Raw genomic sequence first — 22,421 nt, 5'->3', positions numbered from 1 at the left:
TAAGGAATACAGCCTTGATGAACGATGCGTGCGTGTACCTGCGAGCATCTGAGCGGCACCCACGCAGTTCCAAATCTTAAGCTCCGCCAGCCTCGCTCTCACATCCCGCGGTGATTACCAAACCCCCAATCCATGGCAGCCCAGTTCAACTGGTTGAGATTCATACCCATATCCAACGGGAGCTGTCCAGGCAGGCCGGGGTTGCTGAAACCGCCCAGCCCCATTTCCGCAAAACCACCTTGCCCTTCCATACCGTAAAGCAGCCCGCCGTGGCCACCAAAGCCGGTGGGCATCAAGCCACCCATGTCCATGTCCGAAGCCTGGTTGCGCGTCTGCTCCACATCTGGCACCACCTTGTTCGCCCTTTCCGCCATCTTCTGCCTGAAGCACTCGACGATCCTCGGCGGTGTCGGCACCGGCTGCTGCCCGGATTGAGATTCCCTCAGCGCCGCCTCGCGTGGCTCCCACGCCTGCAAGACCATGCCGGCGAAGACGTCGAACAAAGGGTTCTCCTCGGCCGCCATGGGGGAGAAGGAGAAGCGCGAGTCGAAGTGGGCGCTCATGACGTGCCACGCGTGGTCGGCGAGCTCGCAACCGGGCCGTCGCTTGAGTTCCTGGACGATGTGGACGTATGCGGGGAAGGGGAAGTGGAACTGGAAGAGCCAGCGGTAGCCCTTGGTAAGCGGGGAGGTCATGATGTTGGTGTCGGAGTCGAGCATGGCGAGGGCGTAGGAGAGGGCGGCGTTGCGTTGTGCCTCGGTCAGCTGCGCCGAAGAAGTCGAGTGGCTCGAGTTGTGCTCGACGAGCCGGTATCGGACGAGGAACGATCGGGCGGTCCAGATGGTCATGTAGTGGAGGGGGTTTTCGGGGTCGCAGAAACGGAGGTACTTGTCGTTGATTCTCCGCTCGAGGCCGTCCAGACCGCCCTCGGTTTCGGCGTCGTTGGCACTGGGCTTCAAAGCCGGGGTGGTGAAGTCAAGGTGAACAGCAGCGTGGCGGAGGTACTCGCCCAGCTCACTACGCACTACGGCAAAGACGGAGTCGGTGCATTGTGCCTGAGGAAGCGGCGGCGCCCTCATCTCGGCCCAGAGATCCGAGTCGTTCACGTTGAGAGGGGCCTTGCAGTCCCAGGTCGGCGCCAGAGTCACGGATTTGTAATTGGCCAGCTCGCCTATGCGGGTGTCGAAGAGGACGAGGGCCCACCAAAGCCTGCGGCGCGTCTCTGCCTCGAGGGGAGCGCACCTGGCATTGGCCGACTCGCTGTCGATGTTCATGCGTTGGGCGATCCGGACCGCCACGCCAAGCATTGAAGAGAGCGATCGCGGGTCGGTCTTGGGGCCAACCGAGACAAGGTAGAGGAACAATGCGGTCAGACAGTCGCGACTCCCGGTGCGTAGAAAGCCGCAGTTCAGCAGCGCTTGCTCGCAGCCGAAGTGATGGGCCGTCAGCAGATGCTCCTTTGAGGCGCCGAACATGGTCTGGCAGTCGTCCTCGGCCAGACTTTGGACAGAGACGCAGTAGATGCCGAACATGAGTGCCTCCAGGGCGGGGCTGGCGCGCGAAACATTGCTGGCGGCTTCGATGATGCGTCCTTGCAAGCTGGGAGCGTGCGTGACTTTGAGCAAAGGGTTGACGTTGTCCAGATAGATCTGCCAGAGCCGGAATATCTGAACCGGATCGGGGTGCAGAGTGGAGATGTCGACGGGGGTCTTGCGGGAGCCCAGCAGGAGGTGGTCTTTGTTTGTGTACAAGGTATCCCACGCGGTCCTCACCAGGCCCTCACGCACATCATCCTGCGAGGAATCACAGTCACTGTCGGGGTTCCGGAACTGTGGCCAGTCAGTCAGCGGAGTGAAGCTTCAACCAGATGCCGGGAACAATACCCCTTGGCTCATGGTGTGCCAGAAGTTCCTGCAGAGGTCAGCCATCTGGAAGTAGCTTTGTCTCTTGCACATACTTGGCCTCGTATACTTGTTCGGGCTTAGGGGTTGACGACTGCTCTACGCCCGCAGCTTCGGCCATCTTCTCGTCCGCATGGCTGGTTCCCTCGACGCTGGGAGACGCATTCTCCTGCTGATGGAGCGGCTCGAATGCAACATTGTGCTGGCGGAGCAGGTCCTCGTACTTGCTGACACGATCCAACAGCTCCCGTTCGGGGAACCTACGCTTTCTTCGGTGCGGGTTCAGGGTGGCCGGCACACACGACGCCTTGGACCGGATGCAATTGGAGCAGGGAAACTTGCGGTTGCACTTGATCTTGCGCTGCTGACAGAGCACGCATGCAAGCACGCGCTGTGGTTGGCGTGACTGGGAGGTTGGGGGAGACTTGATTGGGCTGTCCTGCTCTGGCGTGGGCCACCCGGCCGACATGGTTGCATGAGGGAGAGTGTTCTGGCCAAAGTGGGCTGTGTCGGGGTTTTGTAGTGTCCGGCCAATCCTCCGGCCACCAATTCCTCCGTCCAACCAGCTAGCTTACTGTGCGCTTGTGATGTCATGGGATCCCAAGCGCATCCCTCGCGATGCAGGCCTGCTGCCTGTCCTGTCATCAACAACAACAACGCAAATGTTTCAGATCACTCCTCTTCTTGGCCACCTGCATTGTTGGAAATCTCTGTAATGCCTAAGGCAGAAGAGCCTACGATTCTCTACTACCCCCCACAGGGCATCTCCTCTCGAGTCCCATTCGTTCAGACTTGCTTGCCTACAACTCGGGCGTGTCAGCCAGCAAAACCCCCATCAGCGCAGTCGGGTATCTCGTCCCCACGACTTCGGCTTCATCAACCAGCTTCCGTATTTTGGCAACCTCAGCCGGGGTGATGTCCACCCCGACGGACCCCACGTTCTCCTCCAGGTTCTTGATCTTCTTCGTCCTGTCAACACCGTCAGGATCAGCCACCCGCGCGGACGCATGCAGCATTCTCATCCATCACAGAAACCTACTCACCCAGGAATCGGGAAAATGTCGTCCCCCTGCGCCCACAGCCACGCCAGCGTCAACTGGCCCGGCGTGCACCCTTTCGCCTCGGCAACACCGCGAATGGTATCCGCCAGCACCAGGTTCTTGGGCAGGTTCTCGTCGGAAAAGCGCGGGTAGATGGCGCGGCGGTCGCCGGGGCCGAAGTCCTTGGTGCTGCGGTACACGCCCGTGACGAGGCCTTTGCCGAGCGGCGAGTACGCGACGATGGCTACGCCGAGCTCGCGGCACGCGGCCATGAGACCGTTGGCCTCGATCTCGAGCGTCACCGGGCTGTATTCGACCTGCACCGCGGCGATGGGGTGGACCGCGTGCGCCCGGCGGAGCGTTGCGGCCGAGACTTCCGAGAGGCCAATGTGCCTGATCTTGCCTTCGCTGTTGCAGCATGGCGTCAGTGGAGTGTTGCTTGTGTGATTGTTTAGGGAATACCGCACGCTTTGAGCTCTGCCATGGCCTGCACCGTGTGCTCGATGGGCGTCTTGCCGTCCACGCGGTGGAGGTAGAACAGGTCGATGCAGTCGGTGCCGAGACGCTCCAAGCTGCGCTGGCACGCCGCCTTGACGTGCTCGGCGTCGCTGCGGAGGAAGAACTTGACGTCGGGCGAGCCGAGCTTGCCCTCGATGATGCCGCCGACTTTGGTAGCCAGGAAGATTTCGTCTCGTTTGCCCGTCCGCTCGAACCACTTTCCGATGAGGTCTTCCGAGTCGCCCTGCCCTGGTTTTCAGATCGAGTCTTGCATCAAAGAGGAATCCAGACGTGTATTACATAGACGTTGGCCGTGTCCCAAAACGTCTCGCCGAGCTCCACGGCGCGGTCGAGGAACTGAAACCGCTCCTCATCGGGCGCGGGCTCTCCAGACTCGATGGACAAACCCATCAGTCCGAGTCCCAGACGTGGCACGAGAGGACCGTTGGTGCCGAGTGGCTTTGTCGGGATGGTAGACATTTCGAAGGCTCGTTGTAAATCTTGCAGAAACGTCTGGTGGATTGTCGCCTGCAGGAAATGATGGTTTGGTGATGTGAAAAAGCCCTCAGGCCTCCCGGCGCCCTCTTTATACGTTTGGATGTCTGTCCTTGGTTGCGAAAGTGTTGATGATGGGGCATGGCGGAGCCTGGCGGAGTTCCGTCCGGAGGTCCGCCGATGGAATCCGCCTCACGACACTCACACTAGATACAACCAGCAGATGAATGACTTCCAAAGCTGATTGGCGCCTCAAGTAAGTATTCCCCGAATCACTGTTGCGCTTTGACGCTCAATCAAATGACGATCCACCTTCGTAATACCATCGTTTGGCAGCATCGGTCCCAAGGTACCTGCTTACGGTCAGATGGCGTTGCGGGGATGAAGGGGCGCAGTCATACGACACGATAAACATCCGCCCAAGATCGTCCACATCAGAGCCTTTTCCACCCTGCAACACCTCTTTCACGAAGCAATTGGAAACTGTCCAATGAGGCTTTTCCTTCCATGCCCGAGTGAACTCAAATGACGATGAAGCCTCCCACAGATGCGCGGAAAGTGTCCAACCATGTGCCCTCCCCCATGGGCCCATATCGGCGACTATACATTTATAGTCAGCCCGTCAGCAAATGTCTTTGGGGAAACGATGGAATGCCTCACCGTCTCCATGTTTCAGGAGATGATATTTGCTGAGGAAGAAATAGCTCATGAGGACCGTTCTTCTTGTGCACTCGTCAAGTAGCCAAGACTGCTCTCAGAAGTCAATGATGCTGCATGAATGCGGGACAGGGAGGCACGTACATCCCAACGAGGTGGATCCGGGCCTGCACAAGAGATGCTGGCATATTCGTCTCGATGTTGTTCGAGCTGCATTGTCATCTCCTTCAGGGCTGGCATTGCATTTTCTGCGTGCCCGCGCTGCCGGATGTCGCCGTCGAAGACGCGTATAATCTGGTAGAAGAGTAGAGCTTGAGTCATGATCAGGAGCTCCCGTGTTGGTCTCGTTTCAGCAGGCCTGTGCTGCCGAATCAAGCTGGTGGCGTTTGCATCCAACACCTTGAATACGGCAGCCTCGTTTGCAGGATTCTTGTTGGTGTAGAGCGACGAAGCCGTAAAGGCATCGAGGATAGCCTTGGGCATGTCATCCTCGTATAACCGTGGGTGCAGAAACGGCGTCTTCATTCTCAAGGCCATGTCTCTGGGGAAATTCCGCACCATATCAATAATGTATGCACTGGCGGAATTTGGATTCCCCAATTTGCCTTGATCAAGTTCTTCCTACAGACAAGACAATCAGCACGCACTCGTACCTGCCATCCTAGGCCTGGGACGGATTATTTCGGCGACTTGTCCTAGAATGTGGATAAGCTTCTCCAGCCTTGGCGAAGCTTCTCGCGGCGGCGATATGGAAGGAAAAGGGTTAAGGAGCCGGGCGAGTGAGGACGGAAGAGAATAAGCATGCGGTGTGATCGACAAAGAAGGCCTCGCAAAGCAAGGGTACACAAACCCTTAATTCGTAGAAGTCTTCATAATCTGCGCGGGTGAACGTCTCCCGGGTTGTAGTCGACTGGGACTCTGGACCGTTGATGGAATTCTCGCGATGGTGTTCCATTTGGTCAAGGGCATTACTTCCGGGAAGCAGAGGAGGCCCTTCTCCGAGGTTCATGTCCAAATCCAAATCGTACGCGTCCATGAGCCCAGGTACCATGTTCCCGAAACCATCCGTCCCCATCGCATCCAGTGCGGCAAGGTCGAGTTCATTGGCCGCAACAGCATTGCGCGATTGATCTGGCCTCCAAGGACCAGCGGACAGGTACTCGCACGTCAGGCCCTTTTCGGCGCATCGCGAGCATGGGAGCTGCAGGTCGCAGCGCCGTTTGGCCTTGACGCAGCCTCCACAGCTCTTGCGCCGGGGAGGCGGGGCGGCTGCCGAGGCGGTGCCAGTGCTTGTGGCGTACGCCATGAGCGACATGGTGGAGTTCCGCGAGCGAAGACCGTTTTTTGTTTGAGCGGGGAAGAGAAAGTGAATGTGGAGGGACGGGGGCGGAGTTCCGCTGCGCGGAGCGGCGCGGACCAGCAAGGCCTTCGAATCCTGCAGGATCGGTCGTCGGCAAATGTGTCGTGCAGGGGAGGACTCATGATCGGCCAGACGGGACCCGTCCGTGCCTGGGTTTGGGGGCCGGTCGGCCTCAATCTACCTACATCTAGAGCACGATCGGGGACCGTGCGTGATTTTTCTACACCATCCAAAGTTCCCACGCACAATCGCTGCCGTAGTTCTGGGCGTCATAAGTTTGGCTTGGACGCGCGCGTAAAATCGTCAACCATACATGGCAATGGCATGAAATGACCATAAAGCGGTTGTCTTTGTTCAAACCCAAAGCAAAGCCAGTGCCATTGATGAAAGAAACTAAGCTATGAGGGACTCGGATCGAACGAGCCGTGGCAAATATACACTGCGTGACCACCTTCGCCTCGGTGGCTTGATGTTTCACACTTTCTTCAACGACACTGTGGGATATAACAAAATCGACAACCGAGAGCCCGGTCATGCAGAGCGCTGAAGACAAAGAGTGGGAAAAGCAGAATGCAATTATGATTTCAATGTAAAGCAAGACGTAAACGAGTTGTAACAGGGTCTATACGAGACTCATGATGTATCCTCCTCGAGTTACCTAGAATGCCCGGCCCTAGCTGCTGTTGTAGTCGGCCCACCTGTAGCATCCACCGTGCTTGAAAGAGGTAGAAGCACCGCAGGTAGCCTTTTTGATGGCATCCTCGATGCAGCCTGCGTCGCGGGTGTCCTCGTTCCACGGCCAACTGTAGTGGAAGTTCATATCGATGCCGTATGCGTTGGCGGCTTCGCCCGTTGTAGGGTTCGTAATCTGCTTCCACTCCCACTTCGTGTTGCAGCCCTTGGTGTCAACGGACTTGCCGCAAGTCCCCTTGATGTTGTCCTTTGACCCGTTAGTCTCCTCGTCCGCCATCCAATCATAACAAACATACCGAGATGCCCTTGCACCAACCATCAGAGTCCTGGCCGGTCGGGGTGATTTGAACGATCCAGTTGAGCCAATCGGCACCCTTCTGCCACTTGTAGTAGCAGTCGATGGTGCCGGTGAAGTATTGCGCCCACTGGCAGTCTTCGGGAAGGACATCGGCGCGAGCCTCAATGGCAGTGCTGTTGTGATCCGGCGCGCTCAGATCCGTAGTGTCGTCGAGGGGAAGGGCGCTGATGGTATTGACAAGTGCTCCGAGAGCAACGGCAAAAGAAGCGATGGGAGCGGCCTGGAAACGCATCGTGTTTGAATGGAGCAAGGTGTTGCGAGCGAAGCTTTGGTAACGATGTCTTTGACTTTGATGTCTGGAGGCCGGTGTTGATGATTCTGGAAAAACGGCTGAATGTTTCTGCTCTTTAATACTCTCGTTAGACGGAGCCCTCACGGTCGCCTTGGCCCTCCAGACTCCTCGAGCACTTCGTGTTGGTGTCTGTGTCCAACACCGTTTTTTCCGCCCCCAAATGACTTCGAAAAGGTACGTGAGACCCCTGAAATTACCGCTGTTGGTTTAGCCACGCACGTCGTGTTTCTCCATCCAGCACCCAAAAAGTGGCTCGCACCCGATTTCCCGCCGCCAGGAAAGCTCGAGGGTGGTGTTGGCTCCAGGCGCTCACGCCACGCCTTCGGCGGGGTTTCCCTTCAGTGGTATACACCGACAATTGATCCGGTTCGGATTCAGAAAGGATTCGCTTCGCAGGGTTCGCTAAGACCTTCGCCGACCCACCAAACACCGCCCCCACGACCTCTCCTATGTTGTACAGCTTCCAGGTGGGCTCTTGTGGAGAGAGATCAGTTGAAAAATTCCCTAATGTTGGTGACTGGATTTTTGAAGGATTCGTATAGACCAACCTGCGCACGTTGGGACAGCAGCCGACCAGTGAAATCTGTTTTCATCAACAGGCTTCGATGCAAAGGCATTTCCGCGAGGTCAACCGTCAGTCTGCTGCAACCTATTTAACCGTCGTCGTTGCGGTGCAAAGACGAATCTCGCTCAGTATCACATTCACATTCCACCCTCCTCCTGCAAACAGCCTACACATTGCTCCAACCAAACCGTCCCTACAAACCCAGTCGAAATGAAGTTCTTCTCTGCTCTTACCGTAAGTCATTCATCCGCGAAATGGCTCTCGTCTGCTCTGACCCGCCATCTTCTCAGTCCGCCCTGGCCTTCACCACGGCCATGGCTGCGCCATTCGCCGCAAACCCGGCACCCGAGACAAACGCCCTCTCGGAGCGCGCCGGCGGTGGCATCCAAAACACGGGCATCACCGTCTTCCATTCGCATGAGGCAATCGGGAATGGGCGTTTCCGCACCCGCTTCAGGATGTTCGGCTTCCTGCAAGCCACCCAGGGCATGCTGAACGTGCTCACGGAGAAGATGGAGGTGACGGGTGACACGTCGCAGCCACTCGAGCGTGCTTCTGTCATTGCCCAATCCTTCTTTGCCCACTTCGTATCCTGGATGGACTCGACGTTCCCGTTCCGCAAGTTTGCTTCGATGCGCGCTCTCTTCAATACGGGAGCCACCGGAAACGCTGCGTGGGAAGGCACCATCGGCGCTCAATTCGAGGTAAACATGACACCCTGCATGCAAAGCTGGCCAAGGCGGTGCTAATATCTCCATGCAGATGAGCTCCAACGAAGCTTCGTACAACAAAATGATCGAGGCTCTGAGGAGCTACCTGACCGTGAGGGGCAGTGACCCTGTTCAAGTGACATTTGAGACCGTCGCAGATGCATTTGCTGTCGGTAGCCCTGTCGAGTACGATTTGCCAGCTAAGCTCAAGAGGTCTGCCAACGTCTGCTCAAGCACTACCTCCATTATGAGTCTGTTCCAGGAGAGGGTACCTGATGTGGCGACCTACTTTGGAGCCACCTGCTAGAGGAGGAAGGCGAAAGGACAGGTGCGGTAGCGCACGATGGGCTCCAGCTTTCTGATGTCTAGCTACTCTTGTAGATCTGGATTTCAAATCGATCATCTTTGCATGCTATTTTCGGATCAATCGAGTTTGATCAAGGGCTGCGTGCTGCAGTTCGCCGCCTTGTACGTCATCGACCTGAGCATCTCCGGGACCATCACGCCTCTCACCTGTGACGGCACCGTGTGCGTGGCCTTGGACGGCCAGATGTGCCGTTTCTCAAGGTTATGGTGCTCGGTAGCCAGGCCGTCACACCGGCAGTAGCCGAGCCGTGGATGATGAGTGACATGCATGTCATCATCGCCTATAGGTAGGCCAACCGAGATGTATGTTGGCATGACGTACATACAATTCGCAGGATTTGCCGGCAAAGACGCCCCTGATCGGCCGCGGGGTTCTCCATGTAGACGTAACAACAACTCCGACACGCCCACTCCTATCGGATGCGTTGGCAAGCTCCGTGTGCAGGGGCCCTGACTCGTGGCATGTGTACCCGTGCACCGCGCTGCAGGAGGACACAATGGCGTTGATCGCAAAGGCGGTCGACACGTAATTCTATTCATTGTCAAGCCCTCGGGAACGTCTTCCGGCTTGACTGTCATGTGGATGTTTCAAGCTTCCAAAAGTGTGGGTTCCCTGTTCACTTCGAATCCGCGGGCCAGTGCGGATGGTCGGTCGATCCGGGTTGTGCTCCGGGCGTGCCCAGCTGGGGCTCCGGCGGCTCGCTTGGCGAGTACATCCCCATATACAGACTACTTACGGCAGGGCTCTCCACCGCCATGGACTTGTCTATGTGGTACGCGACTGCTTCCTTCTGTGGATCGTCCACCACGCAGCGCACCATGTCTGGAACAAGGAACTCATCCACGACCAGCTCCAGCACGCGTACCGTGGCGAAGGACTGCGCCGGGTGCCTGAGAGTCGGCCGTAGCCAGTTCAAGCTGGCACACTACCAGTCCCCGTTATCTCCGCCAAGAATCCACGCCAGATACATCTGCATGTTTCTCGCTCGGTCGTCCTACTCAGAAGCTCCCCGCAGCCGTGGCGTCGACTTTGCTCATGAAGGCCGCCTGGGCTGTGGTTGCGTGCACTACGCCGGATCCGACGATGGCGTCTTCGGGACGACGGTTCGGGCCGCAACGGACATCATCCTGCAAGCCCTATTCGACGTCATAGCAGAATTACCGGAATTCGGTCTAGTAGTACTTACGCCATCTCCAGATGAAGCTCTGTATAACCACGCATCCCTCCTTGATCTTTAGAAGTTAGCGGCTGAGGCAGATTGTGGGCTAAATGGAATTCAGGACAACACACTGGAAGAAAACAGGCCAAGCCCCTCTCATGTGTCATATTAATTCCGATGGTAGTTGATGTTGGGCTGAGGTTGCTGCCGATGCGCCATGGATCGTTACTACGGCCGAAGTGACACGTAGAGGGAAGGCATATGGGCCAAGTCAACGTGACCCAAAAGCTTTTGGAGAGCACCGCGAGGCCGAGCTTCTCCGGAAGAACAATTGGTGGGGTGATATGGCGGAAAGAGGCAGTAGAGTGATTCGCTACATCACCGCGAGCGGAGAGAATGCCATTCAAATTGTCAACTATCTGGTTGAGATTCGCACCGAAAGACCCCTCAACATCCAACAGGAGATGATTGATGATAGGAAAAGCCTAGGTGAGACATCTGCTGGTCAAGCAGTCCAAAGGGAGCTGCGGGAGACCAGACGCAGGTTCGAGAGAGACATTCAGCAACTCAAGGAAGCGCATAAACAAGCCACGAAGAGCCGTGATACCGAGCTTCAAAGAATCCTCTTTGAGTAGGCGATGGCCATGAATGCTCAAGTACATGGATTGCGTGAACAATAAGCGAAGATAGATAGGCTGGCAGAGACTGTGGGCGAGCAAGGAAGAGCAATTCCGTGCAGAGAAGAAATAGCTCCAAAAAATGCTCAAGGCTGAGCGAAGAAGTCATGAGCAGAGCCGCCGGGCACAGGAGACGAAGACAGATGCCGACCGGAAACAATACCAAGAGATTATGGTTGATTTAAGGGCCTAAAGAAGAAACCCAACAACCTTGAGGCGCGGCAAAGAGGACGCTGCACTAGCGGCGCCCTGCACTCCCAGTGGCTTCCCTGCAGGCAACAGGCGATGGAGACGGACAAGTCAATTGATGCAGTCATGTAGCACGTTAAAGAGAAGAATCGTGGGATAAGTAATACATTGTAAGCTACCTCCTACGCGTGGAAAGCCATGATTTGGTGCTCAGTAGTGATGGAGCTTTCTAGCAATAACCCTTGGCGGTCGGCTACATTTATGTTAGCATTAGTCTTAAGGAAACAAGGCGGTGGTAAGCTTACGCATGTGTTGATGGCACACGCAGCACCAGTCTGAGTGCAGTACTCGCATTCGGTGCACTATAAGGTATCAGCAGGTATGTTCAGGGAAAACACAAGCTTGAGAAAAGGTGAAACAAACAGGAACAGCGTAAACGCCGGTCAGGCTGGCCGCGACAACGGCGAGGATGGCGAAGAAGCGCATATTGACTTGGAGGATGGATCTCTGGTGGGGGAGTGGAAGAGAAGAGCAGACGAGGCGTTTTGGTTGACAGACTTAATGGCGAGCGACACAGGCTGTTATACTCCGATAAAATGCAGCTGCTTCACCGCGAAAAAAATGAAGTGAGACGACGGCTGCGTAAGCTCTCCACTTGTTACGAGCGTGTGGCTCGGTTATGCCGTGACACGTCTCGCCTAACCTCGTAAGGCTTCCCTACCTAGTCCCCGACGAAAGCTGTGAAACGTTCTTCACGGACCGAAGATGCCGCTTGTTGTGCGGGCCTGGCGGCGTCTCCAGATCTACAGAGGGGAGGGACAAGGCGGGAAGGTGAGGGGAACAGTTAATTTAGTTCGAAACGCCGATCAGGCCGAGGGCGGGTCATTTGGACGTGGGGAGGCGGCCCCACGTATTTCATGGCTCGACGAACACGCTGCATGGGATCCAGTCGCGTGGTTCTGTTAAGCACACGTTGTGGACCACTTGGTAAGAACTCGTGGCCGCCGACGCACCCCCTCATCGTGCGGTCAACCGCTTCTCCTCCCGAGAACGTGCATGGCTCGTGCCGTTCGCTGTGGCAGAGCCGAAAACGAGAGTCCCGTCCCGCGTGACAAAGTGCGGGTTCCATGCTCTGCCTCAGCACTGCCCGCCTGACCTGGCAAACAACTCTACACTGTACGGCATACCCCCAGGAACAAATATTACACGAATCAGCATCCTTGCCCAAACCCTACCACGCCCTCGACCACCTCAGCGATAGCCCCACGCTGTAGGCCATTAATTCTTTCCGCAACGCCCTCGCGACAGGATAGCATTGTCGATACCGACTGTATTGATGCCGCATTTGACGTCGATATCTTTGCCGCTCTAACCTTCCATGAAGAGCTCGACGCTGTGAAGTTCTTCCTTCTGTTCGTCGCCATCTCGCACGCTTCATGCGTGGTCCAAAAGATGGCTTATCTTAACAGTACGTCCATGTCCATCAAATCCTGCCTTTCCCACACTGACTTCTCCACACGACCTAAAGCCTTCCTCGTCGTGCATCCGTCGGCTTCGCGCTGAACCCAGAGCACGTTGTAGAACTGGTAGCATCCATCCGCGCTACCAAACCCGGGTCTCTTGTTGCAATTCCACTCTTCGAGGTAAGGGCTCTCATCAGCATCGTTGCGAGCGCTCCCCTCGCTGATGGCCACAAGCTCACAATACTCGCCCTCTGAGAAGTTGGTGCCATCCAAAGGCTCGTTCAGGCGGAGCAGGCCGGCCCATTGACCCACCTTGACATCCTGCAAATACACGCAGAGAACCTGCCGCATATCAAGACCCGGGGCTGATCCACAGGCTACGAAGCGAGCACCCTTGGAACGGAGGCGTAATAGCGGAGACCAGTGAGAGTAAGACTCGTATTGCTGCTGCAATGCTGCTGAGGGCATCGGTATGGGGTAATTGAATATCACCCCCTCGGCAGCTGGGTGTGAGTACCAAGCCCTGCCACCGTTAAGAGCAGTATCGTGCAGCTGCCATCCTTCCAAACCAGTGTCTCCGGCCGCCGTCTCACCCACAGCGTCTCTCCAAGTGAGGTAGCTGCTCTTGATGCGGCGCTCACGCCGTCCAGCTTTGTTCCAGCTGCCATGTACCTCTCGAGAAGGGCCGAGCTGAATCCAGTCTACCAGCGGCGTGAGCCTCAACGTCGTCCGCCGGAACCATGCACCGCCATCTATGGACGCGATGTAGTCATGGGCTGCATAGCTCAGAGGATCAGGGCACCCATGCCAGCCGAGGCACGACCAACTCGGTAGATATCCATCCTCATCACCCGAGCCAAGCGCCATAGTCCTGCGGGTCATCGGACGCATGGGCTGCCAAAGAAGGGCAAGGTCGAAGAAAAGCTCGGGCATTCCATAGCAGAAGCCCCTCAGAAAGGCCCGAGCAAGGATGGTCTCGATGCCGGTGAAGGCGGCGCGGGTGTCGCTCACATAGGACAGCTCGCGGCGATTGTATCTGTGGAGGAGGCTGCACCACTGCATGATGTCCGGCCAGGCGCGGGCGTGCAGGACGTCGAATTTGTTGGTAAGGAGCGGGGGCCGGGGTGCGTGCGGCTCGTCCGGCTCCGCCGTCATGTCCTCGCGCCACTCGGCGCGCTGGCACCGCCAGGCCACCGTCTGCTCAGCGAATATCAGCAGCCGCCGCGAGCACAGCTGTTCCTGGTACGTCCAGCCGCGCGTGCCCCAGCGCGACTGGGCCTCAGCGTTGATTTCCGGCTGCTGAAGGAGAGGCCCGCAGTGCGGAAAGTCGAGGAGCTGCTGCGGACGGCGGCGCGGTTGGGAGCCGTGGCCGATTCCTCGGAGCCCGTAGTCGGCGTCTTGGCCGTCGGCGGCCACGATGGTGCAGTGTGCGTTTGCGTAGATGGCGCCCATTGCCTGGATTGCTTTGGCTTTGCTGGAGTGGTCGTCTTGCACAATGCACAGCCGGTCCACCCAGAGGAAGCGCTCTCCGATGGCCTGGACGAGGCGGATGGCGTCTCGGATTGTTTCTGGGAGGTTCGAGTCTGGTGTGTTTGCCGTGATTGACCCTGGCTGCCGCAGTCTCTCCACATTGGACACCCTCGTCTCGGCTGTGTTCTCAAGGCGCCCCCAGACGTACGAGAGTGCAAAATATCCGACGTCTCCTGGGTGTTCCACTAGGCAGCCTTTCTCGACGTCGATAAGCAGGAGCGCTTCCACCGGAGGAATACCAGACAGGTGACTACATGCATCATCATGTGCCTTTGTGCAGTAGCCCAGCCACGCCCTGATTTTCCCGACATCAATCCAACCCTCATCTAAGAGAACGCCATGGCTTTGCGCCTTGGCAGTTGCCCGCAAGGGAATAATGTCCATCATGAAATCGGTGTAGTCCTCGTCTGCAATCTGATACTCGCTCGCTGGCTGCCGAAATCGCATCAGTTCCATCTTTGTGTCCGGGGACATGGGTCGGAAAGCCGCAATTTGCTGACACGTCACGCAGTCGCTTTTGCGCTGCATTTCCCCGTACGTGCCGAGGGAGACGCTGCCGAACATCTCGTTCGACTGGATCTTCCGACCGATAAGATGGCACGTTTCGCAAGTCATCTCCAATAGCTTCTGGGGAGGGAGAACCGCGATCGAAGCATAGTGTTCTGATGAATCCATGGATCGCCCGGGCTGACGTTGCGCCCGCTTCTTCTGCTTACAAATTGACTGCCGTGCTATGCAACGACCTTTGTTCTATTTATAGTACATACCAATAGAAATTTATACTCACTCTGTGTATCATGTGAGCCATTTACGGGAGATAGTCATAGTAAATGGCAAAGGCAGAGAGGAGAAACCGTAATGACTAATGAGTTTGTCAAAAGGCAACACTACGCGGTACTAGCAGATACAACATTTTAGGAAAGCATGGAGTGCGGGTTTTTCGCCAATACAAGGACGTCGGAGGCATCGTCGTTAACTGAGGTATCGAAGAAGCTGGTGGATGAGCGCGTCGAATCGGGCAAGGGCCGACCGGGCAAGCTCGAAAGGCTGCTTGAAGTGAGCCGCGAGAAGTCACCCACTTCCGATATGACCGACGCGTAAACGGAGTCGTGCACAGCAATCTTGGTACTGGACGTCACCGAGTTTACTCCATCTTATGTTCAGGTGTTTCGTGCATGATACCCACACCTCTGCTGGCGAAGGGGAATGGATTGCCCAAGTCAGGCTTCTCGGGCCGGCAAATAAGGACGGGAAGACGGTGCCGAAGGATAGAGGAGATCGAAACTCCAATCAACAAACGAGCTTGGTCATACGAGGGACGCTGATTAATCACTGAGATCGTCGATAATGCTGGGGGAACTTTGAGGTATTCAGAACAGAGTGATGACTCGAAACTTCTCCGAAATCATGACCACTTAGATAGTTCTGTGACTACAACTTCGTCTTCACGCAACACCCACCGCCTTCATCGCTGACCAGAGTGCTCTGGTTGGAGTGCTGCGTCGAGACGGCGACGTCAAGTCCAGGATTTCGAAGAAAAAAGTTGAGAGGCTTCAATCCGACAACCATCTTCTCACACGGCATCACAGGCCAGTCCTCGATGCGTGGGTTATGAGTGGATCCGAATGTGTGCCAGACAACAATGTCCTCATTTCTGACGGAGGATGGCTGCTCGGTGTCTCGTTTCCGGCCACGGATCCACGACGCGATTCCTTCACCACCCTGGGACTGCATGGTATGCTTCCCAGCTGCGTAGAGCTCGTCGTCGCTGTAGCGGGTGACCCAAACTGCGTGAGCGGCGTACTCGGACCGACGCGCATGGTATGAGCTGGGATGGGCGAGCAGCATCTGGCTATAGCAGGGAAGCAGCTTGAAACCGACAGGCGTGTGGGTGACAGGATTGATCTTATTCTCGTTGATGATTTTGAAGACGCGGTTGCTTGCAAAATTCAGATCCAAGCCAGCCTCCTCGGACACGATGTTCGAATTGGTCACGTAGCCGACTCCGAATGGGTTCTGCTCATCATCAATGGGCATGGGGTGTGACTCTTCCACAGCCAAAGAGTTGAGGCGGCCGTCCAACGCAGGGTCGATGCGGAGGCAGAAAAGGTGCTGATGGTAGGGTGCAAGCACACCAGGCGCTACAGTGGTCCCATACGGCACCTTGTCTCCGACGTCGATTGGAGCTGTAGAAAGTATACCGGTTGCACGGACTTCGTAGTGGATGGATGCATCCTGACCGAAATGGAAGAGGAAAATATACTCGTAGTTGCTGACCGTGATGATTGTTTGAAGAACCAACACGCGGGATCTCGTCACGACAGCATTTCCAGTCCGGGGATTGGTGTGCTTCCACAGGATACCATCATCAATCTCGTGGCAGCAGATGATGTGCGGTAGCCTGACAGGATCACCGGAACTTGTGTTGTGCCAGGCGTCGATGTACCTGATATGTCCGAGACAGTCACAGCCGAGCTGGAGATTGTTCGCGTTGACGCCGGCTCCGTCATTGCCAAGGTCAAATGCGCCCTTTCGGGGATAAGGACAGCGGCTGTCGCCGTAAGGGACAAACATCTCGGAGAGTGAAAGCCTGTAGAACAAGCTACGGCCGTCGTAGCGAACGTCGTGTAGAGTCATGCCTTCGCGGTAGTTGAAACCTACCCGGAGAGTCCATTTCTCCCAGTTCAGGGAGTTTCCAAAGAATTTGAACGAAGGACCTTCAGGCTGCGAGACGTGGTATGGACGTGTGGTTTGTCGGCGCTCTTTGGCCAGGTCTGGATGATACTCGCTTGTGCCATGGACCTTGCCAGAGTCAAAGCGCTTTTTGACATCACTGATGTGTTCCTCGGCGCCCGACGGCAAACGATACAGCCTGGTGACCTCAAGTGCTTCTGAGACTTCGGCGCAGAGGTCGAGTGGATACGCGTAGTAGTTTGCATCTGGATGTGTAGAGAGTCGCATGTAGAACCAACACTATCTGCTTTTTTAGCGAGAGTTTCTTTGTTGATTGGACATCTGGACCCTGACCATAGTGACACGCTCACTCATGTCGTTCATGCCATCCGTTGCATACGCCCACGGCTCAACCACGACAGTGGCGCCTTCAGGAAGATTGAGGGATCTGATCTCATCTTGCACCCTGAAGTCCGCAAGACAGGCCTTCTCGACCTGGCGCATGTAATCCGCATCGATGTACGAATGCTTGCCTGGAAGTTCTTCCTTGGACTGGATGGATCTCGTGTTGAGATTGATCATGAATTCGGTGAATCTCTTCTTTTCTCCAGCCTCCCCAACGTAAGCCTGAACCTTGGCTACTCGCGACGGGGTCAAAGCTGAGCCGACGCCTGAATGTTCCTGCTCGAGAAAGACCATCATCTCGTCTTTTGCAGGTTCAAGCAGTGTGATGACCCGAAAATTAACGTCAGAGCCAGCCAAATCATCGCGAACAATTTGCCCTGCCTTTGAATTGTTAGAATGTGGTCATTATCATGCTAAGCGTTGGTATACAGACAAGTCGGATTTCCTCGGGGGACAAGGGATCAAATGGGTGGGGTAATGATAAATCGGTCATGTTGGCAGATGCAAAGGCGATCTAGAGGTAAAGACGTGGGTTGCGGAACGATGTGTGTGAGTATAAACAATGTTAAATAGACTTCTAAGTATCTTCCCGCCATTGGCGCCACGAAGGAGTGATGTATCATGCCGAGATGAGGGAAAAAAAGAAGATCGCGAGGATGCAACAAATGAGCGACGTGCAGCTTGCAGGCGCGAGACGATAAGCAAGGGCTCCTTGTATTTGTCACGTGTCGGCAAGGAAACTGGAGCCGGAATCCAAACCACGATAAGAAAGCAACAAGCGAGATCGACAGCTTTGCTTCCCATGTTGAGGCTTCAATCCGGGAGTATGGCGGGTACGGCGCGTCCCCAGTAGATTTTACTTATCACATGAGCTGCTGCCTAGCGGAGTTTCTTTCCTTTAAGCTCCCCCTGGCGGCGAGACTTTGCAGCCCACTTCCCTTCATCCTGAAGACTGCGCCTTGACAAAAGCCACTCCAGAATCATCCCACCATCTTGTGGCGAGAAATGAGCCCTCACTCCGTCTCACCCCCCGACAATGCACAGGCGCCGGAGCTTTGGAAAGGGTTGGATCGGCCCTTGTATTGCTTTGGGGAAAAACAAACGTACCCGGATGAATGCCGGTACTGCGCAGACCTGCAAAGCCAGGAAAGGATTTCGACCACCAGTGATCACTCCTCAAGGTCACTGAAAGAGCTTTGCTACCTCACTTTCCACGCCATTCCTTCACATTCGTCTCATGATTCCGAATTTTTACGCGAGCGACTCGATTGTGATGGTCTATGCTCGTTCTGCGACCATCTGCGTCTGAAAGCTTGGAATTGGGATAGAATCTCCGGCATGGAGGTTGAACTAGATCCTCTTCCTGAAATCGAAGCCAGACAGTCAACCTGTGGATTCTGTTCTCTGGTTGCGAAGATCACGGCCCGTGTGGCACGTTCTGAGGTCGCGGCGCGTCTGGAACGTTTCCAAGGCGATTTTCGAGCTCGCCTGCAAACATGCCGATATGGTATTTTTGGCTCGCAAGCATATGGTCCATTTACCTTAATGATTCGAAAAGGTCAATACGCACGAGTCCAGAGTATAGAGATTGGCAGCAAGAAGCTGGCTCCTGATCAAGCGCGAAGTCTTCTAGAGGCCGAGTCGTTCATTCCTGAGACAATCCGCTGGGAAAGAATTCGAGCTCCGTTACTGGAAGCAGCCGTTGCACCTGAGCCATTGGATCCACCCCCGACTGGATTTAGACTAATCGACGTGGAGAAGTGCTGCGTTGTGAAAGCACCAAAGACCTTCGAGTACGTTGCTTTGAGCTATATTTGGGGTGATGCGACATTGAATAGCAAATTCCTACACCTCTCGCTGAGCAACTCCCGAGACTTGGAAGAACAGTACAGTCTCCAGGGGCCAGGAATTCCAGCTACTGTCCAAGATGCTATGGCCGCATGTCGCGGGCTCGGGAAGCGATATTTATGGGTCGATCGGTTTTGCATTCCGCAAGATGAACACAACAATCCCACCAAGAAAGCCCAGATCAACGTTATGGGCCGCATATACAGTCACGCTGTTCTCGTCTTGGTAGCCTTGGAAGGCGATTCCGACTCTGGTCTACCAGGAGTTTCCAAGCTGAGATGCAAGCCTCGGTACAAAACACAATTCTCGGGCCGCGAATTTTGGGAAACCAACACAAGTACGTGGCAATTTTTGGACGAGGTCCATCTGTCGAAGTGGAGCAGTCGTGGATGGACTTTTCAGGAAAATTTCCTCGCTGCAAAGGTCCTCTTTTTCACAAAAGACGGACTTGTAGGAGAATACTCTGACACGCGCATGTTCTTCGAGAGCGAACCACCAGCAGAGGTGCCAATGGCCAATTATGAATCCAGGTCTCGAGGAATTAACGACAAATACGGTTTCTGTCAGTTGGCCGCTTACGAAGCATCAAGGAGAGAGTTCGGAAAAGACTCCGATATCCTTAATGCCATTGCTGGCGTCCTAGATGCGTGTGGAGAACACCGATTCGGCATTCCATTGCAAGGCTTCGATGATTTTCTGACCTGGACCGTTATTTCGCCACTTGAACGCAGAGAATCCACGAATGAACACATTTTTCCAACTTGGTCATGGGCCTCAGTTCGCGGCCAGATGGTTCCGGCCAACTTGGAAACAGTTCCCCTGGCAACATTTGGATTCCCGAAAGGACACCAGTCAAACACACCATGTCTCGATCCCTGCTGGCCGAGGCACTTGAAGTTCGACCGTTGTGGAAACCTCATCTTGGCAGCCGCGATTGCATGCCAGACGGGATGTCTCAAAACACCTTTGCCTGAGCTTTTGCAACCCACTAAAGTGCCACGGTCATTTGGAGACTTTGCACAAGACTTTAAACGAAGCTATCCTACCTTCATGAGCCTCTGGAAAGCAATGCACGGCATGGAACAAAACCATTCACCCCTGCAGAACTTCCTCAACGAGTTCTCTACTGCTCAGGTGGAAATGGCGCTGAAACCAGGACGCGTGCTAGCGTTGGCACAAGTGACGACACCATCTATTGTGTTGAAGTCTGTATATGATCCACAATCTCCAGACCTTCCTTTTGGAAGAGTTCAGATCTTTTTTGGGGAATCTGATGTCGGTCGTATCAATTTAGACACGGAACAGGATGTAAGGCGGTTAGTCCTGGTAGATGACACCATGCTGGGAAAGGGGCGTTGGCCGGCCATGTCGAGTGAGCAAGATGTGCGATCAAACACGGATCCATATGAGATCGACTTTCTCGCCCTTGTAGTTTTTTTTCAAGGGAGTCGCACAGAAGAAACACCTACCGCCGTCACTGATCGATTCACCTTCGATGATGGCAGTCGCCCGGTCACGAATTTCTTTATCACGGCCTTGGCAATGGAAACAAATGCCGGGATCTCGCGTCGACTGGGAGTCGCCTATTTTCGGTTGGAAAATTGGTTGAAACTGCCGCGTGGATGCAAGGCTGTTGTACTGGAGTAGTGGCAACGAAGAGAAGGACGTTAGGGGCTAGACCGTCCTCCACCGCGCTGCCGCAACAAGCCCCTTCCTCCTTCCCCGCTACAGCAGCGCCGACGCTGACGAAGCTGCCGCCGCGGCCGTGGTTCAGCTGCTATTCCGATGTGCGAGGTGTCTACATGCGGGTGAGATAGATGGACACTTTTACAGCCTCGCAACTAACGTCTACCAGCCTACCAGACGGAATAGTGACGTAAAGCCTTACCGCCCCCACACGTCATACTATCTACTAATAGAGCGATAGGGAAAATAACGTAGCTGCGCATCCGCCCGGAATACCGTTAAATTCGGGAAGCGATAACGTACCACCCTCGAAATCTTAACGTACCACCCTCCCCACTTTTTAGCGATTAGTGTAGCACGTTCGGTAATAACGAATATAATAATAATACTTACTACTACAATTATAGTATTTTAAACGCATATACCACGCTATAAATTCTTCTACTCTACTTCGGTGCGACCGAAGCTATAGTTCTTATAACTTACGATTATCGAATAACGTAATCCGTAAGCCTTAAGCCTTAAGCCTCTAGTAATAATACTTCGTTTATATCGACTAGTATATCCGACTACGTTCTAAACGAAGCGATATACTATATTATACGTATTAGACGAGAACCGCCTAGATAGGAACGTATACGTATCTTAGATATATACGTCGCCCGCTAATTACTACCACCGCCCGATTCGCTTGGTTTTAACGAACGCGAAGACGCGCCTCCTATCTATACTATTATAAAGATTATCGACCTTAAATCTACTAGCGAGTTCGACGATAGATACCGGCTCGTTAATAACGAAGCTAGTATTACCGGTAATAATATCTTCGCTAGAAACGAGCTAGAGTCTAGATCTAAGTCTAAGAAGAATATTATAGCCCTCGGTAAAACTAAAGAGGACCCTAATACCGCTATTAAGGATAATAGAGTTTTATTCTAGCTTCTTTATCCTTCGTTTATAACGGACGAGGGCGAATAGGTCTTTATTATTAAGCCTCTATCGATAGAGACGTTCGTATAAGAACCTATAGCCGCGTCTCGTATACGCTTTATATACGAGACCTATAGAAGTTATATACTAGTTACGTAACTCTCGCTTAGCTATATATAAAAGCTCTTCGGCCTACGGGCGAAGGCTAAATTCCCTAAGAATTCGTCTATTAATTATAAGCCCTTTTCTTATACCTATCTTAAGCTCTCTATTCGTACCTTATATCTTATATTTAAATCCTTCTCTTTAAATAGCCGGTTTAGAATATCTTCTAAGCGAATTCTTCTTTCCGTACGCGACGCGTATGCGTCGCGTATCGAAAACGCTACGGTCGTATAAGACCCCTTAACCGGGTCGAACTATTCGACTCTTAGCGAATTAGACGATAACGCCGACGAGGTACCCCCGATATCTACCGCTATAGAAGAACCCCTCTCTATAACGATTACGCCCGAAGACGTTATTACGAATCTAAAGACTAAGATCTATAGGCTCTCTATAGTAATCCCGACCTTCTCGGCTTAAATTATCGAATTAAACGCTTTAATTAAGAGTCTATAGAAACGTATTAATATACTCTCTTAGCTAAGCGTACCCGAAACGTATACTTCTCGTATATATCTCGACTCTAAAGCGCGGAAGGCGATCTAGCGAGAAAAGAACGTTTCCGAACTATAAACCGCGATCTAGTACTATTTCGATAAGTAGATTAATAAGTTAAATAATAAGTTTAATATACTTAATCTATAAGACTAGAATACTAAGAAGCGAACCCGTTAGGCCCTCTAGAGCCTCGCGAAGTACGAAGTAATCGCCTAGTACGTCTATCGACGCCTAGATAAATTCGTAACCCGAGGGGAGCTTC

General features: G+C 54.2%; 8 protein-coding genes across 8 annotated transcripts; 2 read left to right on the top strand and 6 right to left on the bottom strand.

Annotated features, from left to right (window-relative positions):
• Positions 1-98: 98 nt before the first annotated feature.
• On the bottom strand, positions 99-2,370 carry BKCO1_280008 (c6 transcription; the record flags this gene model as incomplete). Its single annotated transcript, XM_020273732.1, has 3 exons — positions 99-1,829; positions 1,884-1,911; positions 1,958-2,370. 3 exons carry the CDS (start codon positions 2,368-2,370, stop codon positions 99-101), a joined length of 2,172 nt encoding a protein of 723 aa, XP_020129919.1.
• A 331-nt stretch (positions 2,371-2,701) lies between these two features.
• BKCO1_280007 (pyridoxine 4-dehydrogenase) lies at positions 2,702-3,919 on the bottom strand (the record flags this gene model as incomplete). Its single annotated transcript, XM_020273721.1, has 4 exons — positions 2,702-2,870; positions 2,945-3,349; positions 3,409-3,683; positions 3,740-3,919. 4 exons carry the CDS (start codon positions 3,917-3,919, stop codon positions 2,702-2,704), a joined length of 1,029 nt encoding a protein of 342 aa, XP_020129896.1.
• Positions 3,920-4,556: 637 nt separating this feature from the next.
• On the bottom strand, positions 4,557-5,906 carry BKCO1_280006 (ras small monomeric; the record flags this gene model as incomplete). The annotated part of the gene is made up of 3 exons (XM_020273710.1): positions 4,557-4,682; positions 4,736-5,212; positions 5,442-5,906. 3 exons carry the CDS (start codon positions 5,904-5,906, stop codon positions 4,557-4,559), a joined length of 1,068 nt encoding a protein of 355 aa, XP_020129986.1.
• A 718-nt stretch (positions 5,907-6,624) lies between these two features.
• On the bottom strand, positions 6,625-7,234 carry BKCO1_280005 (uncharacterized protein; the record flags this gene model as incomplete). The annotated part of the gene is made up of 2 exons (XM_020273699.1): positions 6,625-6,891; positions 6,941-7,234. The coding sequence occupies 2 exons, from the start codon at positions 7,232-7,234 to the stop codon at positions 6,625-6,627; spliced, it is 561 nt and encodes a 186-aa protein (XP_020129985.1).
• An 835-nt stretch (positions 7,235-8,069) lies between these two features.
• Positions 8,070-8,876, top strand: BKCO1_280004 (uncharacterized protein; the record flags this gene model as incomplete). Its single annotated transcript, XM_020273688.1, has 3 exons — positions 8,070-8,093; positions 8,150-8,563; positions 8,622-8,876. 3 exons carry the CDS (start codon positions 8,070-8,072, stop codon positions 8,874-8,876), a joined length of 693 nt encoding a protein of 230 aa, XP_020129895.1.
• A 3,542-nt stretch (positions 8,877-12,418) lies between these two features.
• On the bottom strand, positions 12,419-14,518 carry BKCO1_280003 (heterokaryon incompatibility protein; the record flags this gene model as incomplete). Its single annotated transcript, XM_020273677.1, has 1 exon — positions 12,419-14,518. The coding sequence occupies one exon, from the start codon at positions 14,516-14,518 to the stop codon at positions 12,419-12,421; it is 2,100 nt and encodes a 699-aa protein (XP_020129996.1).
• An 867-nt stretch (positions 14,519-15,385) lies between these two features.
• Positions 15,386-17,525, bottom strand: BKCO1_280002 (copper amine oxidase; the record flags this gene model as incomplete). The annotated part of the gene is made up of 3 exons (XM_020273666.1): positions 15,386-16,927; positions 16,982-17,413; positions 17,466-17,525. 3 exons carry the CDS (start codon positions 17,523-17,525, stop codon positions 15,386-15,388), a joined length of 2,034 nt encoding a protein of 677 aa, XP_020129993.1.
• A 1,052-nt stretch (positions 17,526-18,577) lies between these two features.
• On the top strand, positions 18,578-20,527 carry BKCO1_280001 (heterokaryon incompatibility; the record flags this gene model as incomplete). The annotated part of the gene is made up of 1 exon (XM_020273635.1): positions 18,578-20,527. One exon carries the CDS (start codon positions 18,578-18,580, stop codon positions 20,525-20,527), a length of 1,950 nt encoding a protein of 649 aa, XP_020129987.1.
• Between the last annotated feature and the right edge of the window lie 1,894 nt (positions 20,528-22,421).

The sequence above is a fragment of the Diplodia corticola genome (genome assembly GCF_001883845.1).
Source record: "Diplodia corticola strain CBS 112549 chromosome Unknown scaffold28, whole genome shotgun sequence".
NCBI lineage: Eukaryota > Fungi > Ascomycota > Dothideomycetes > Botryosphaeriales > Botryosphaeriaceae > Diplodia > Diplodia corticola.
This window is presented reverse-complemented; position numbering and strand designations above follow the sequence as displayed.